The sequence below is a fragment of the Venturia canescens genome, chromosome 3 (assembly GCF_019457755.1).
Source record: "Venturia canescens isolate UGA chromosome 3, ASM1945775v1, whole genome shotgun sequence".
Classification (NCBI taxonomy): Eukaryota; Metazoa; Arthropoda; class Insecta; order Hymenoptera; family Ichneumonidae; genus Venturia; species Venturia canescens.
This window is the reverse complement of record NC_057423.1, coordinates 4,387,098-4,403,919: the sequence shown is the minus strand read 5'-3', so window position 1 is coordinate 4,403,919 and position 16,822 is coordinate 4,387,098. Positions and strand designations below refer to the sequence as shown.

Sequence of the window (16,822 nt, the reverse complement as noted above, 5' to 3'; positions counted from 1 at the left end):
AAGAACAAAACGTTCCGTTGATAGATTTCGTACTTTTGTACATTTCGTTTGCAAAATACGAAAGAGAACAAAAATGTTTCAGGTCACTACGGCAAATTCGTGACACGAACAATCGTAATGTAAACTTACAATGTGGCTTGGTACAATCTAATCGATCTTCGATTATTCTTTACACTTTGTACAGCCAACTATTGAATTCCATTATAAATAGCAACAGACCGATAATAATCGTCTCTCGTTACACTCTCAAAATTCGTCATCAATGCGATGAAAATGAAAAGGTGTCGGTAATTCAGGTTCCTTTGTCGTTGCAAATTTAGAGGACGTGTGAAAATTAATATATGTCAAAGTATTATGCTTCGTTTGTCGACGAATGGTTTACCGTCGAAACCTTATCCATGAACCATGACGCCAGTGTAATCTGTTGGCACTTGGCCAGGATAAATAACGTCCTTTTTGTGGGAACAATTTGTCGGATATCCGGGAATTCCATCACAATCAACGAGATTCAATTTCTTGTCGAAACATATTCTTATTTCGAACAAGTATCTTTCATGAGTTTTCTGGAAACAAAAAATCGGAGGGGGGAGATCATTAAAATTGATTTCACGCAAACCGCGTTCAGAAATGGGATTTTTGAGAGGTGGCAACGCAGTTTTGGAAATTTTATAACTTGAAGAATGTTAAAAAAAATGGGAAAATTCTCATTTAGAATATATTCAATTGCTAAATATCATTTGAAGTTCTAAACACGAATGCGAAATCGGATTAATAGTCGTGATTCCGAAGAAAATTGTTTTGAGAGGTTATAAATCGTGATGATAAATTTTGAGCTCCACCACTATTGAAAATAATGCATATTTTCATGTTAAAAACAATCGTTCGATTTTTTTTCGCGTAATATTTGTTGAAAATGATTTTTTGGTGTGTTCGGATTTTCGCTGATCCGTAGACTCGTAAAATACCGAAATTTCGCTGAGAATATTCAATTTGAAAAATTCTATGAAAATATTTTGTGAAGTCGTAATTCGAATCGAAGGAAAAAAAAACAATAAAAAACCGAGTGACGACTCACGGGATTGATGATGCATTGTACTAGGGCGGTTTTCCCCAAAACTTCCTTGACACCGTCAAGAATCTTTTGAACATTGTACGCTTGACCAGGCATAATCATGGCCTTGGCAAGCACATGTTTCATGTCGTATTGGTCGAGAAGCGCAAGTCCTTCCTTAAAATACTTGAGCTCTGAGTTTAAAGGTTCTAAAACAGCAGCGCAAGTGCCATGTTTTTCCCATTCGTAAATCCAAAATGAGTGAGCATTTTTGCCCTTTTCAACATCCATCCATTTTTTCTCCAATTCGAGTTCAATTGGCTGGAGTGCTGCGAAGTTGAATGGCATGCTCTCGTTGCAGTAGAATGGACCAATTGCATGGTACTTGATTGGCCATAAACCGTGAATAGACCATTCCTCGTCGCTGGGCATCGCGCACTCGTTCTTTGGCGATACTTCTTTCCATCTGTAGCATACTGTCTGGGGCCAATGTTGGGTAAATATAAGAACATCGAATTTCGTCGATTTCAAAGCTCTTTTATATTTTCTGTGACGACTTCCTCTTCGTCTGCAACGAATACAAAACATTCGTATCGTCTATTCAATCTCTGTTTCGTACGTATGTTTTCGGAGTAACTTATTGTTCTTTAGAAAAAAAGACAGTTCTGCAAAACGAAATGTGAACAATAGGAGACTAACCGTAGCCGATTTTTATGACGTTCTTTCTCAATCACATTCAAAATAATTGAGATTCTGATTTTCATGTAGATAAGAGCTGATAAAAAAATATTTCAACAAAAATTCAAAAGAGCAAAAAATCATCGAAGTTGCTTTTTATTATTTCAATGAAAAACTCGACGTTTTGAAAGACGACCAAAGAAAACTGAAGAGAAAACTGAAAATTGTCGATTAGGACCGACGGAAACGCTGATTTAATGACTGTTTTCTTAATGCAACAGGTTTTGGCGAATCCATGGAAGGAAAGGGAATCGGCGATCTTGCTGAAATTGCACCTTGCATTGAACTGCTGAGCTGATTTGGAGCGACTATCAAAGGCTCGAGCGTTGATTCATTTGAAAATATGTACGAACACGAGGGCAGAAACTGCTTGCAACAGCACAGTGCCACTCAATCTATGGTACTTACCCATCAGCGACAACAACAAAAATCAAGAAAAGCAGAAAAAGTCCTTTGATCAATTTGGCGCGGATCATCGTCACCGATGATTTGCACTGAACAACGTTTGATACTATGAAACAGAATGTTCTTCGCAAAGGTAATATTCACGAGAGTTGCCCCAGCAGTTGAGCTTCAATTCAACGACGAGTTTTTCAAAAAAAGTTTTCGCAGAGGAAGATTACGAAAAGCACCGTGGATGGGTTGGGTGAGCGAATATATAAGTTCGATAGCGATAATGTAAGATATATGTACAAAATTTGCTGATTAGACGAAACGATATTTGAAAAAAACTGATATCGTTTCGTTATCAGCCTTGGCACGTGACATCGGTGAACCAACCGAGTGACAATATAAAAATGACTTAGGATGCAAAGTTCATTGTTTTTTGCTAACGTGCAATCTTTTTTGCAGGCCTAGTGCCTTCGGCCGTCGTGATCGTCCAGAAAAAGATGGAATGATTCGACGGGTCAGAACCGTGCAGCGCATGCTCGATAAGTGAGAATATCGTTAAGCACAACTTTTATATATATATAATAATAAATAAATATATCTTTGTTTAAGAAATAGATTTGAAAATAAGGAAAAAGAGACTCATCCTCATTCTCAGTTTGTCATAAGTTGTATATCATTCTCATGTTCCGTCCGTTCGTTCGATTGAACGTATGGTTTTATTAATAATGAAAAAAAAAAAAAAAAAAACAGATACGGAGAAAAACGTCTTATCGTATAACTAACAATGATTGAGAACAAAACGTTCCGTTGACAGATTTCGTACTTTTGTACATTTCGTTTGCAAAATACGAAAGAGAACAAAAATGTTTCAGGTCACTACGGCAAATTCGTGACACGAACAATCGTAATGTAAACTTACAATGTGGCTTGGTACAATCTAATCGATCTTCGATTATTCTTTATACTTTGTACAGCCAAGTATTGAATTCCATTATAAATAGCAACAGACCGATAATAATTGTCTCTCGTTACAGTCTCAAAATTCGTTATCAATGCGATGAAAATGAAAAAGTGTTGATCATTCACGTTCCTTTGTCATTGCAAATTTAGGGGAAGTGTGAAAATTGATATGTCAAAGTATTATGCTTCGTTTGTCGACGAATGATTTATCGTCGAAACTTTATCCATGAACCATGACGACGTTGTAATCTGTTGGCACTTGGCCAGGATAAATAACGTCCTTTTTGTGGGAACAATTTGTCGGATATCCGGGAATTCCATCACAATCAACGAGATTCAATTTCTTGTCGAAACATATTCTTATTTCGAACAAGTATATTTCATGAGTTTTCTGGAAACAAAAAATCGGAGGGAGGAGATCATTAAAATTGATTTCACGCAAACCGCGTTCAGAAATGGGGTTTTTGAGAGGTGGCAACACAGTTTTGGAAATTTTATAACTTGAAGAATGTTAAAAAAAATGAGAAAATTCTCATTTAGAATATATTCAATTGCTAAATATCATTTGAAGTTCTAAACACGAATGCGAAATCGGATTAATAGTCGTGATTCCGAAGAAAATTGTTTTGAGAGGTTATAAATCATGATGATAAATTTTGAGCTCCACTACTATTGAAAATAATGCATATTTTCATGTTAAAAACAATCGTTCGATTTTTTTTCGCGTAATATTTGTTGATAATGATTTTTTGGTGTGTTCGGATTTTTGCTGATCCGTAGACCCGTAAAATACCGAAATTTCGCTGAGAATATTCAATTTGAAAAATTCTATGAAAAAATATTGTGGAGTCGTAATTCAAATCGAAGGAAAAAAAACAATAAATATCGAGTGTCGACTCACCGGATTGTTGACGCACTGTACTTGAGCGGTTTTTCCCAAAACTTTTTTGACACCGTCAAGAATCTTTTGAACATTGTATGCTTGACCAGGCATAATCATGGCCTTGGCAAGCACATGTTTCATGTCGTATTGGTCGAGAAGCGCAAGTCCTTCCTTAAAATATTTGAGCTCTGAGTTTAAAGGTTCTAAAACAGCAGCGCAAGTGCCATGTTTTTCCCATTCGTGAGTCCAAAATGAGTGAGCTTTTCTGCCCTTTTCAACATCGATCCATTTTTTCTCCAATTCGAGTTCAATTGGCTGGAGTGCTGCGAAGTTGAACGGCATGCTCTTGTTGCAGTAAAGTGGACCAATTACATGGTACTTGGTTGGCCATATGCCGTGAATAGACCATTCCTCGTCGCCGGGCATCGCGCACTCGTTCTTTGGCGATTCTTCTTTCCATGTGTAGCATACTGTCTGTGGCCAATGTTGGGTAAATATGAGAACATCGAATTCCGTTGATTTAAAAGCTTTTTTATATTTTCTGCGACGATTTCCTCTTCGTCTGCAACGAAAACAAAACATTCGTATCGTCTACTCAATCTCTGTTTCGTACGTATGTTTTCGGTGTAACTTATTGTTCTTTAGAAAAAAGGACAGTTCTTCAAAACGAAATGTGAACAATAGGAGACCAACCGTAGCCGATTTTTATGACGTTCTTTCTCATTCATATTCAAAATAATCGAGATCCTGATTCTCATGTAAATACGAACTGATAAAAAAATATTCCAACAAAAATTCAAAAGAGCAAAAAATCATCGAAGTTGCTTTTTATTATTCCAACGGATTCCGACGGATACACTAATTTAATGACTGTTTTCTTAATGCAACAGGTTTTGGCGAATCCATGGAAGGAAAGGGAATTGGAGATCTTGCTGAAATTGCAGCTTGCATTGAGCTGCTGAGCTGATTTGGAGCGACTATCGAAGGCTCGAGCGTTGATTCATTTGAAAATATATACAATAACACGAGGCCAGAAACTGCTTGCAACAGTACAGTGTCACTCGATCTATGGTACTTACCCATCGGCGACGACGACGAAAATCAAGAAAAGTAGGAAAAGTCCTTTGAACAGTTTGGCGCGGATCATTGTCACCGATGATTTGCACTGAACAACGTTTGATACTATGAAATAGAATGTTCTTCGTAAAGTTAGTGTTCACTAGAGTTGCACGAAAGTTACCCCAGCAGTAGGAAATGTGAAATAGCGTCGTTGTCTCCCACTCTCGTCCACGAAGCTATAACGGCCTTGGTCAATCGAGTTCAGCCCTCCCTTCCTTCTCTTCTCGTCACTTGCTCGCTCTCTTTTCTCTCCCTCTCTCCTCCTCCCCACTACCAACTCTCAGCCGCATATTTTTCTCGAGTAACCAGCTGTACAGTCAGCTGAGCGCACAGCTGGGTTGGTTTTCTGGTCAAACGAAGCCGGTCCCTTGCGAGAGGAGAGTGAAAAAATTTCAAAACAATTTCCATCAACCGGAGGAATTCACCTTTTTGATAATTTCTCATTCTTCGCAAATTTACTTGAAATACATCAAAAGCGAATTTTATTAAAGGAAATTCCATTCGAGATATTTTTATTTGAAAAAATTCTGGTAAATTTATTTCCCCTTCCGTAAACAGGAAATAAATCATCAGTTTGGCTTGTCATTTAAATTCGATGGAATTATCTTATCGTGCCAGATGCGAGTCACGATCGACCAAAAGAAAATACTCAAAGATATGGGACGTGCGAATGACAGGCAGTTGTAATTGAATGTCGTGGAAATGAAAAAAAAAGAAGAGCCTGAAATAAGCTTCGGGTGAAAAACGCCTGTATTCAAAACTGGTGATCAATGTTAAAAAATGTGTTTTACGGTGTTGTAAAGAATCATAATTTATGATAAAAGTTCGTTCCCCATAATCCATTTATTGAAAAAACTGTCAAAAACAGTGCATTGAAAACTTTCTAACGTAACCATTATTGACACGATCAATCGTTTCACCACCCTCGTCAATTTTTTTTTCCTATCAAAACCTCAAGTCGAAAAACTTCTCGGTAATTTTGGATACTTTTCGATAATTGCGTTCGTTTTGCAAGACTTTTATACACGATTGTCAATCGTAGCACTCCGCGAACTCATTTTTTCTTAGATATAAAAATGTACACACATATTCACGTTATTTACACGAAAAATCGACAGCGTTTTTATGTTTTAAATAAAAAAATTCACTGATCACTCGATGCTGAAGTGACTTTTCACCAGCCTGCCAACCAAATGAAGAGCTTGGAACGTTTTGTTCGGTCGGAGTCGTTGTCTCAGTAAATAATAAGTGATTGATCTGAAGATTATGAGAATGGCGATAAGGGCAGCAAAATCTATCCAGAAAATTGTGTTTTCCATTCCTGTTGAATGAAAATATAAATTTATCAATATTCCGGCACAGCTAAAACGACCAAGCGATCATTTTATCGAAGTATTTCCAAAATATTCATACATGACTCAAAAATGAAAAATAAATTAAAAATATTAATTTCCTGCTGTCAAAAATGTTGTGCAGCTTCTCATCAATCGATATTACACTCGAAATTATCATTTTTAGTGTTGAACATTTTTACCCATGACTCGAAGAAGTTCTCGAGGATATTTATATTGACAGTACATTTCCTCCGGTGGACAAGGCAATTTTTCTCTGTTATACCCATAAGTCGCTATTATCAAACCCTCCAATCCGTATCTGATGTAACTTATGTACATAACGAGGGTTCGATAAATTGGCAAAGGGTCTGTGCTGCCCATGCCTTGAACAGCGACGAGCATGAGAGGAACTGTAAGTGCTGGACCAACGAACATGCCATTCTGTAATTCAACGTGCATCGAAAAACCTGATTAAACTGCCCTGTCAGAATGACGTAATAAGAGCAATTGATATCCTTGAGTTTAGTTCTTATATTTTGTACGTTTACACTTAATTTTAAGCACGAATTCGCTAGAACTCCGAGCCAAAATTTCCGTTCTAAAAAATCGAATAATTTGTAACACGAAGTCGTTGGACGAATGAAACTAAACGTACCACGATACTCAGAGTACTGGCGATTGCGAGTCCCATGCTCTCAGCAATGAAAACACACAGGAGGCACGTGGTGAAAAACATTGCGCATCGGGATAGCTCTAACGGTTGGCCAGTGATGACATAAACCATGCTCAAGTATACGAGACTGAGGATAAACTGAAATGTCAATCATAAATCAGAATTTTTTAAATCGAAAACAATCTTCGTGAAATATTTAACGAATGATTTTTCCTTTTTTTTTTTGGAAATGCTTGTACGAATGTTTCTTTGTGTCATCAGTTGGGGGAAAAGTCGATGGAAAAAGATTTTTTCTGAACAGAAAAATAATTTTCCAATACTTTTTCCCTTGGAAATAAACAAAAACTGTAACGAAACGTATTGATGAATTTTTCAAACGCTTTGTGACCGAACTGAGGAGTTGATAAGCGAGTGTGTTGATAATGAATGACTGCGAAGTGATGCGAGTGTTTACCATCGACCAACCTGTGCAGGAATGTTGGCAATGCTCATCGAGCAAAAGTAGGGACTTAGATTGTACCAACGATTGAAGTACTCTCGTTTTACGAGCTGGACCTCCGTGGGATCTACAATATTTTGTAAATAAAATTAAGAGATAAGATTGAGCAAAAACATTCGTTCGACGAATGAGTTCTCAAATGAAAGTTAAAAAAACATGGAAAAATTGAACTGTTGAGTTTTCAATAAAACTCTGATCACGAAAAAATGTTGCTCTTTATCAACTGGACTGAGAATCCTGAAAAACCAACGAATTATTTCATTCAGAGGATTTTGAACTTACAATGAAGTAGTACCGGTAACATGGGGACGTAGAGGAAAACGATGAGGCAGGTAAAGCAGAAACCAAAGTTGAAAAGAGTCTTCGAACCGTCGTTACCGATGTCCAGAAAAAGTCCACCGATTATGAAGCCGAGGAAAACGTGCAAGGACATTTTCATGTATAAATAATTCTGTGAAAAAGACATGAAAACCACGAAATTCATTATTATTGAGCTCTCAGATATTTTCGATTCTCGCATCAAGTATTTTTTGAGCCCTCGACAGAAGAAATAAGGAAAAATATTTTCTATTGCTTTACACAATCGTTGATTCCGTACCCTGTCTCTGTAACACTGCAGCATCCGTCTTCTAAAAAGAGTGAAAAATTGTTCGTGCCACAAAATTTTGGGCACGTCCCGTTTGACGAGCGACGAATTTTTCTCCCATTTTTTGATCGGCACTATGGGGTACTTCGATTCAACGTTATTGACCATTCTCTCGACGTACTCGCTTCCATACTCTTCCGAGGATACCTCAATCACTGATTATGAAACGAATAAAAATAAATGTTCCTGAAGATGACGTATGATCGGAAGAAGCCAGTTTCGAACTCACGGAAATCCGCAGGATTGTAATGCTTCGGGCAGTAAGCACCGATCTGCTCGAGAAAGGGAACAACGTTGTCGCTCGTACCTCTGTAGACACACTGTCCTGACGCGACCACGTAAACCTGATCGAATTTCTTGAATATACTCGCGCTCGGTGTGTGCACCGAACAAATTACGGTTCGACCGCCTTGAGCTACTCTTCGTAGAAGATCGACGCATTGGGTCGACGACATTTCGTCCAAACCACTGAAAAAATGAGCGTTGAAAAAGTTAAAGGAATTGAGTGTTTTTTTAAATTTTTATTTATGAAATCAACAGTTTATATTGAAATGAAACAGTGACGAATTGAATCGAAATCGATGATAGAAATTCAATTGTTTTAACTCGAGAAATCTCTTGAAAGGATTAAGAAAAATGTCGATTCTGTGGTTAGAAAAAATGGTTCTTGAAGAAAAACGACTTTGCAGAAGCTCCATCTATTCAGGCATTTTCTAAAACATTTCAAATTTCGTTGAGAAGACTTTGTCTACTTAAATAAACATAATTCGTTTCTATAGATAAAAAAAAAGGATTGGAATTGTCCTCGTTTTCGGCCCTTAAGAATTCGGAAAAAAGACTGAAAAGAATCGTACGTGGTTGGTTCATCGAGAAATATGACAGGTGGATTATTGACCAATTCGAGAGCTATGGAGAGTCTTTTCCTCTCACCACCGGACAACCGTTCCGTCACGGTGTCTCTGGCGCTGTTCAATCTCAGTGTTTCGAGGATCTCGTCTACCTGCGGGAGAGTGATTCATCGATCATTGGAGTCTGGTGAGACAGGCGACGATCTCATTCGCAGGGAAGAGTCGTGAAAGCAAATATAACAGCGAAGGCTCGCGTTCCGAACGCATACTTACGATTGACCTTTTTTCTGTCTCGCTGAGACTCTTGCCGAGCTTGAGATCGGCAGCAAAGCACATAGCTTCGAAAACCGTGAGCTGCGGCTGCACCAAATCCTCCTGCATGATGTAGCAGGAAAACTTTTTGAATTCTCGCACATCTCGCGAGCACCCGTTTATCGTTATCGATCCATTTGTTCCGTCGCATCTGTTAATTGTCAAAAAAACGACGTACGAGTAAAAAAAGACATTAATTGACCGGATAATCGCTCAGCGTCGTTAACGGAGTGGACGCCAACCTCCACTTTTTACCACAACAAAAAACTCGTCGATCGTGACTCAAGCGATCGTAAGATTGGCTCAATTATTTCATTCATCCACTTTCTCAGAGGTTAATTATGATGAACCGAGCAAATAAAAAAAAAGTAAATAAATAAATCGTTTCTCAGTTTTTTGTATTTCTCATAATTAATTTTCAAACATTGAACTCCAGGTGAAAAGTGACTGGAAGATAACATTCGTCGTTAAGTAATTTTAGTTTTCTTTACTGAAACTCTTGCACTCGAGTGTTTGCTGATAAATGTTTTCAGAATTAAAAATGAGGGTAACGATTCGAACTCCGGCTTGGAGTTCGAAGGAGGAAAAATGAGAGTGGTTCTAGAGCTGTTATTCGAGGTATTTTTGATAAAATTGAGATTAACCGAAACTCGATATTCCAGACGATTTAAGGCATGATTGAGGAGAAGAGGAAAATTGGGAGGGTGTTTCAATGTGAACGAGGCTGTTAAGTCCCCTTGCTCGTTCCCACCTCTATGAGAGGACTAAGAATTTTTTAGTTCGCCGTCTCTGATTCGTTTTGTTTGTTTGCATCAAGAAACCCGTCCACCGCGGGCTTTAGTTATGAGGAAAAAGAATGCGAAAGGAAATGTAAGAAAAAGGTTCGGAAAGAATGCTTTTAAAAACATCGAGTTCGGCGATCCTGCGCTTCGTTTATTAGCGTCTTTTCAGGGATGACGAGTTTTGCTTTTTTTCCACTCCATGCTAAACATTTTTAGTTTTTTTCTACCCGTTAGGGCTCGAGGTCGCAGCATTTCCAAAGCCGTCGCGTTTCTCCACGCCTCTGTTCTTTCGGGCCTCGTTTGTTCATCTCTTTCGTTTCTACCGCATACTTTTTCACCTCGAAACATATCAATCGTTGGCATATCCTATGAATCGAAGCCTCGTTCCATTTTAGCGAAATTTTAATGGTCAACCGCCGAATGTCAGTCGATTCGATGGCCAATTTTTCATTCCGTCGAGCACGCTCCAACCGGGGCTTTTTTTAACAATATTTCAATCGCGTGGTACTGATTTATTACGATCAGACTTGGAATTGTAGGAAAAAGAGCGGCGATTCGTGCGCATTTGGAAATTCGGTCGAGTCGATAAACCATTCGAGGCTGTTAGAGAGTTATTGCGCCATAGAGCCTTGTTTTTTTCATGAGAAAAGTATAGCTGGGAGTTCCCAATCCGTTTTTCATGCTCATCAAATTAGCCCCGGAGCCAGGAATACACTTTTTTTTGAGATAATAAAAAATTGGTCGATTATCCCAAGAAAATGATCCGTTCGAGGCCAAAGCGACTCCGTAGCTTCAACTATTTTTCGTCTCCCATTAGAGAACGTATAAAATAATAGACTTTACGGAGAAAACATAAAAGGGAAAGAGAATGCAGTAAAAAGTACCTGTAGCCAGCGAGTATGTTGAGGAGCGTCGATTTCCCAGCTCCGGATGGACCAAGAATAGCTGTAAGTTCGCCAGACCTGAACTGCCCACTGACGCCTCTCAAGATGAGCTTTGAACCTGCAGGAGCAGCAGCAGTAAAAACAAAAAAATCAATTAGTTAAAAACAATTACTTAAAAATGCAAATAAACGCTCCTCAGCCTTCGTCCTCTTTTATTAGTTTCCCGATCGGTAATTGCTGCTGTAAAATGCACAATTACAAGGTCAGAAGTCTCGTTTGAAAACCCCAAGGACGACGTGTGCTCACCGCTGTGCACTTGCACCGTATGAAAAGCGTTTAAGCTGTTTTCAAAGAGGTATTTGAGAAGAATTTAAATATCCTTGTACCTGAGCAAGTAAAGAGAAACAAAACTCGTATTCAATTGTCCTTGGAAATAGTGAAGAAAAATTCGGTTCGATCTTCGAACGACGATTAATCGAGTTCGCCCTGAAACTCAATTTTATGCCTCCAAGGAACACCTTCACCGCGAAAGCAGCTCACCGAAAATTCCTCAGTCTCTAACGGTACCGCGGCCGGAAAATCACTTCGGAAATGCCCAAAAAATCAGATCGAGTTTCATCGGAATTGTACGGAGCTCGAAACCGAGCGTTTTCGAAGTTCCACGCCTCGTTCTTTATTCCCATGAAACAATGAACTTCCACGGTGAATAAACTCGGCGCATGGGAGAAAGAAAGTTTGACGCGTTGCACGCTAAGTACGAATGATGGATTGAAATTCCCATCAGGCGTTTGGATCGCACATTTATCAAGACAATGCTCCGCGCGGCGACCATTTACGTGCACATCCATATGAATAGTAACGAGGTTTCAGCCTCGAGCATGAAACTCCGACTCGCGAAACTACAATTTTCCATTCGCCATGCCTCCGCGTTACGTTTTCACGATTTCCGTTCGCTTTTCTTCTTCCTCAAACGTTGAAATGTTTTCCTTCGAAGCGCGTCGAAGAATGTTTCAATAAAATCATTTCGAAGCCTTTTACGGCGGAACGAAAAGGCGACTCGACCTTTTCCCTTTTGCAATCGTAAATCGAGGCATTCTGCGTCTACGATACACGGAAATTCAATGCTCACCGTCGAAAGTGAAAACCGGACGGAAAATCAATCGAATTCGGAAACACAAAGTGCGAACAAAATCCACGGACCCGTTAACGGTCGTTGACCTCAGCGTGAATTTATTTCGAGACCAAAGTGTATGCGCAACATTTGAAAGGAAAACACACGATAAGGCGAGCTCACCTTTGGCCAACTATAGTTCACAGTCGAGGTGATTGTGCGTATTAATTCAAAATGGGGGACTGCTTAACGAGAGTATTCGAGGAGTCTATGCAAACGAGTAGAACGTTCGCATAAGTTTGATGTTGCTTGGAGGAGAGAAGCTTCTAGAAATTGGGCTCCGGAAGTTAGCCTCAAATCGAGCACAAATTTCGTTGCCTCGTGCGACGTGTGGACGAGAGAAAAATGGTCCTCTGCGTCGATTTTTCCCAGTTATCAGAAAAGCCCATAAAAAAGGTGCGTGTTTATTATTATCTGAGTGAGAAAGCGACAAAAAACCTAATTTTCCGTTCGATGAGTCCCGATAAAAAGTGGGTGAGCTAACGACAAGACGAAATGAGTCAGTCTCGGGCTCCCGCATCGAGCTTCATGCGGCAATGTCGTGCCGATGATTCATCGCGTGCGAATGACTAACAAGCCGATTTCCTAATCTTTCATTTGCAATTATAAAAAGCTTTCAACAAAATCAAATGATCCGAGTAATCTCAGTATTTTAATTGTCACGCATCGCAAACATCGATGAAAGACGAAGCAAAAAGTGTGGCTTCGGGAGAAAAAACGTCAATGCAAATCTTTGGGTGAAGCTAACTCGCCCTCGGATGCAAATTTCTGTGCATCGGTTCTAGGGACAGATCGATGGGTCGGGGGATATAGAGTCGATAAAAAAAAAAAAAAATAATCAGTCGTTTTAGGCAAGGAGTGGTCGATCGAGGAAAAAACAGCGGAAAACACTGCGAGTGACAGGTGTTTTTACGTCATGTTTTATGATATACGAGCAAAGTCAGAATGCTAATTGTAAAAAAGTGGGAACGAAGGAGTGATCGACCGAGAAAAAAATCTTTCGTGTCACAAAAGTTGAATAATCACGTCGGTGTACACGCACCGCGCCACATTTTTCCACCTTCGATGTTCCCACAATGAAAAACCGTTTGTTTTTCGTGACTGAATTTTCAGTGTTTACAGTCAACAGGTGTTTACTCACTTGTAAAAAGTAGTCATGGCCACCGAGTCACCCGCGATATAGACATTCGCAAGCAGCGCGTGCATTCGTCAACGAGAATGCTAAAAATGTCTTGGAGAAAAAAGTCGCGACTAATTTGCGAGGATTTCATTTATCCTCGATGCAAATCCATTCGCGAGGCTGCCACGAGAAATCGGCATTTCTGCGCGGCGAGCCTCGAAACGGAGTCGGAACTTTCTGTCGAAATGTTTCATCGTTGGGGATATACGTGCCGAATTTTCTTAATCGAATTCAATTGCCCGCAACTTTGAAGGGGTTTGTGCGCGAGGAGACTGAAACTACTGCGAGAAACGTGCCGAGTTTTACGTACTTTTTCTTCCGTTGGGCACCGTGTAGGTGAGATCGTTAAATTCTATGTCGATCTCCGGCTTTTTTCTTTCGTTACCGAACGACCAGCTTTCCGAAGCCATTTCGTTTAGTGTCATGAGCAGTCTGATTTACGCAGTTCTTTTTGCTCGCTCTCCCAGTCGACGTCTCGCATCAATCTTTGTGTCGTCCGGACATCCTCGAAGGTGTTCGAATTCACCAAAAGCAAAAGTTTACAAACGTTCAACGCTCGTGTGGCCAAAAAAATCGGCTTGTTTCGTCGGTATCGTAAGGCGCGATTATGCAAATGTAAACCACCGTGATGCCATTATAAACCTGCAGGAAACCGTCTCGATCTTTCTTACGTCAGAGCCGTTAATTGTGAGAAGATTGTGAAGACGAGTGGACCAAACATTGGCGCTGCAAAAAACGTCGGCAGTTATCCTCGGTTTCAAAGTGTTTACGTCTAAAAATGCATTTTCGTCGATTCCACATTAACTTACATTCGAATCAATTGCTTATCCCCGGTAAGAAAATGTGTCCGATCTCCCGGAGGTTAAATTCTGAAGCTTCGTTCGAGTATCTGCAATGAAAATTATTCGTTTGACAAAGAACTTCATTGACTGCTAAAAAAAAGCATCGAGGGCTAAAAAAATCAGAGAAATTGACGAAAGCAATAACTTTCGCACCAAAGCTGAGGCCAACAACTTCGCAAGAAAGCGTCGATGGCTCGTTACTTAAAAGCGTTTGAGGTGTCGATGCAGATTAAAATTAACCCGGTCGGTTGTGTAAGCTCAGTTTTGAAGAGCGAGCGCGAGCATCCGATAAAACGTGCATCAATGTCAACTGGAGGCAGAACGCTCTGTACAAGCAATTTAATTGCGTGGACCGCGCACATGTTTACGCTTCACCGAATCTCTCACTCGCAGCGGGAGCGCGCAACGAATTTTATCGCGACTATCGTTATTCTGGTCTCGCCCACACACTGCCACAGTAAGCTCTTTGTACGCGTCGAACGCGAGTGGGCGCGAGCGATCGATAAAAGGGCCAGGCAAACGGGAATAAAGAGCCAGCAAAATTTTCCGAGCTCGATGCACGAGCCGGCGAACAAAACTGCGAGTAGAATTGCACCCGGGCAGACCCCACTTCCGGTCCGAAATTTCGCGATGACGAGAGCCCACACCGGAAGTCTAAGCTCGCCGGAAACAAAACACCGGGCTACTATTGTGTTCGCAGTAAATCACGAAAAAAATGACTTTTTCAAGGCCGATCATCAGGTTCCCCGATCACGGCGATGCTGCTCACCTCACAATCGGATTTCATTCCTCAACGCATCGCTACCGAGTCCTTATCGATCTCTACACTCTTGCAATCATAATTAACATTCTTATATTCCAAATTGAATTTCAGATCTTGATTAATTTTTTTCAACGCTCTCGACTAACCAAGTCTCTCGAAGATTTTCGAAAGTTCGAAGAAAATTCGAACAACTTTTCGAGCACGTTTTCTAACACTCGTGGGTGAGCATCGTGCGCGAAGAGTGACGGCGAACTGAGTCTTTGAACGAGCCTGACTCTTGATAGCCTGCGAGAGACCCATTCCGGATATCATTGGGTGGAGGTTCGAATGGTGCTCTCTCGTTGCCACGCATTTTCTTTCTCCCTCGTGTTTATCACTTCTTCGTACACTATTTTTTCATCCGCAGCTTCGATGTGTCCGTACGTCCACACACTCGCGTCGCTCCCAACGTTCGTACGCGTCTTCCTCCGCGTATCTTCGAGATTGGGTGCATCTGCAGCTGCAGTCGTGGGGATTTGTGTACAAATAAAGACAAAGAGAGAGGGAGAGTGGAAGATAGAAACGAGAATATCGAGCCGGTACGGGGCAGCCTACAGTGAATGTCCCTGGCACAGACACGGAGACTAGAGCTTGCCTACAGGGCGACTCGAGATCGATCGACCCTGATCGATTCCATTTGTCGTCCTCGATCCAATTGCTCTCCCGTTACGTTTTTCGGTTTGTCTCGAAATCCATCATTTTCCTCTCGAAACCGAATTCACCTGATAAAAATCTGCAACTTGACAAGATTTTCGAACTCATTTGCTTCCCTTCGAACCGCAGGCTCGTCGGAATTTGTAGCAAAACTTCTGTTTCTGTTTCCTCATGGCAAAACTGGCTTGATCAACGCTCGTAGTTCTTCACCTCCTGCGAACATGCCCCCCCGCTCACGCTTTTCTATTGCGCATCGTAAAAGCTCGTTAAGACGCCAATTTTCTGGGGAAAACTCCAGTGGAATGTGAAGGATCGCAATTTTTTTTTTGAGGCAATGAAAACTTTGGTTTTTCAACTGGATTTTAAATGCTTTTGTGTAACGCGAATGGCAAAGGACGAATTGAGCGGAGATCGTTTGGACCAATCATTAAAATGGAATATTGAAGAGAGATTTTGGAGCAATTTCGCTCACTTGTGTTTTGTGATTTACAAACACGAAAGTACTTTTTGTGTCTGCAACATTTGCAGACTGTTTCCAATGCCTCCAAAAGTTCGAAAAAAAATGTGAACTTGTCGTAATTCATTTTTGAATCTTTTTCGTTACGTAATTTTGAAGAATCTTTAAATACCCATCGATTTTTTCAACGGCGAGGCTATAATTCAGCTAGACTTTTTGTCTAAACGGCCTTTGGTCCCTTAAGGCCGTTTTTTCTGAGTGACATTAATCAGCGTTCCGTTCCTACATTTTTTGTAATATGACGTGTTTTTCGTTACTTTTTCAGTAAGTTGTTTTGCCAATTCTGGTTAGCAAGACCGCAGTTCTTTCGTCTGTAACTTTGTACCGTCGAAGCAGCTTGCGTTGAATTATTTTGTTTTCCTGCTAGAAATACCGGCTCGTCGACTGCGGGCTGCTGCAGATGCGGGATCGTGCGATGACGTTGAGCGCTAGTGAACGGTGATTTTTTCCCGCTGGAGCTGGTTTCATTGGTCATCACGAATTCCATGCTTCCTCAGCAATTATTCTTAGGCCGTTATTAAAAGGGTGAGTTCG

General features: G+C 40.4%; 3 protein-coding genes and 1 long non-coding RNA gene across 6 annotated transcripts; 1 reads left to right on the top strand and 3 right to left on the bottom strand.

The window, feature by feature from the left end:
* Nucleotides 1-21: 21 nt before the first annotated feature.
* LOC122407432 (ribonuclease Oy-like) lies at nt 22-2,330 on the bottom strand. Its single transcript, XM_043413629.1, has 3 exons — nt 2,198-2,330; nt 1,076-1,619; nt 22-563 (listed from the first exon to the last, which is right to left on the bottom strand). Exons 1-3 carry the CDS (start codon nt 2,263-2,265, stop codon nt 393-395), a joined length of 783 nt encoding a protein of 260 aa, XP_043269564.1. The 5' UTR covers nt 2,266-2,330; the 3' UTR covers nt 22-392.
* On the top strand, nt 1,424-2,794 carry LOC122407433 (uncharacterized). The gene is made up of 2 exons (XR_006260201.1): nt 1,424-1,547; nt 2,011-2,794. It is a non-coding gene; the product is annotated as an uncharacterized lncRNA (long non-coding RNA).
* Nucleotides 2,795-2,984: 190 nt separating this feature from the next.
* Nucleotides 2,985-5,541, bottom strand: LOC122407431 (ribonuclease Oy). Its single transcript, XM_043413628.1, has 3 exons — nt 5,105-5,541; nt 4,044-4,587; nt 2,985-3,533 (listed from the first exon to the last, which is right to left on the bottom strand). Exons 1-3 carry the CDS (start codon nt 5,170-5,172, stop codon nt 3,363-3,365), a joined length of 783 nt encoding a protein of 260 aa, XP_043269563.1. The 5' UTR covers nt 5,173-5,541; the 3' UTR covers nt 2,985-3,362.
* Nucleotides 5,542-5,968: 427 nt separating this feature from the next.
* LOC122407429 (ATP-binding cassette sub-family G member 1-like) lies at nt 5,969-15,339 on the bottom strand. 3 transcript variants are annotated; one of them, XM_043413626.1, is made up of 13 exons: nt 15,225-15,339; nt 14,283-14,362; nt 13,784-14,199; nt 11,123-11,240; nt 9,418-9,607; nt 9,151-9,296; nt 8,526-8,764; nt 8,249-8,451; nt 7,933-8,101; nt 7,617-7,717; nt 7,134-7,289; nt 6,679-6,919; nt 5,969-6,465 (listed from the first exon to the last, which is right to left on the bottom strand). In XM_043413626.1, exons 3-13 carry the CDS (start codon nt 13,896-13,898, stop codon nt 6,296-6,298), a joined length of 1,848 nt encoding a protein of 615 aa, XP_043269561.1. In that variant the 5' UTR covers nt 13,899-14,199; nt 14,283-14,362; nt 15,225-15,339; the 3' UTR covers nt 5,969-6,295. The 3 variants fall into 3 exon arrangements, with proteins under 3 accessions (XP_043269561.1, XP_043269559.1, XP_043269560.1); XM_043413624.1 differs by having other exon boundaries at nt 15,085-15,333; XM_043413625.1 differs by lacking the exon at nt 15,225-15,339 and adding an exon at nt 14,469-14,625.
* Nucleotides 15,340-16,822: the final 1,483 nt, after the last annotated feature.

What these genes read in the sequence shown, in the direction of transcription:
- LOC122407432 (XM_043413629.1), bottom strand. Translation starts at nt 2,265, where the DNA reads ATGATCCGCGCCAAATTGATCAAAGGACTTTTTCTGCTTTTCTTGATT. An exon ending in TTTGTTGTTGTCGCTGATGG is followed by an intron (nt 1,620 to 2,197) that starts GTAAGTACCATA and finishes TATTCGTTGCAG; the next exon opens with ACGAAGAGGAAGTCGTCACA. An exon ending in TACAATGCATCATCAATCCC is followed by an intron (nt 564 to 1,075) that starts GTGAGTCGTCAC and finishes TTTTGTTTCCAG; the next exon opens with AAAACTCATGAAAGATACTT.
- LOC122407431 (XM_043413628.1), bottom strand. Translation starts at nt 5,172, where the DNA reads ATGATCCGCGCCAAACTGTTCAAAGGACTTTTCCTACTTTTCTTGATT. An exon ending in TTCGTCGTCGTCGCCGATGG is followed by an intron (nt 4,588 to 5,104) that starts GTAAGTACCATA and finishes TTTTCGTTGCAG; the next exon opens with ACGAAGAGGAAATCGTCGCA. An exon ending in TACAGTGCGTCAACAATCCG is followed by an intron (nt 3,534 to 4,043) that starts GTGAGTCGACAC and finishes TTTTGTTTCCAG; the next exon opens with AAAACTCATGAAATATACTT.
- LOC122407429 (XM_043413626.1), bottom strand. Translation starts at nt 13,898, where the DNA reads ATGACACTAAACGAAATGGCTTCGGAAAGCTGGTCGTTCGGTAACGAA. An exon ending in GTTACCGGTACTACTTCATT is followed by an intron (nt 7,718 to 7,932) that starts GTAAGTTCAAAA and finishes AAAATATTGTAG; the next exon opens with ATCCCACGGAGGTCCAGCTC. An exon ending in AGAACTTCTTCGAGTCATGG is followed by an intron (nt 6,466 to 6,678) that starts GTAAAAATGTTC and finishes TTCATTCAACAG; the next exon opens with GAATGGAAAACACAATTTTC.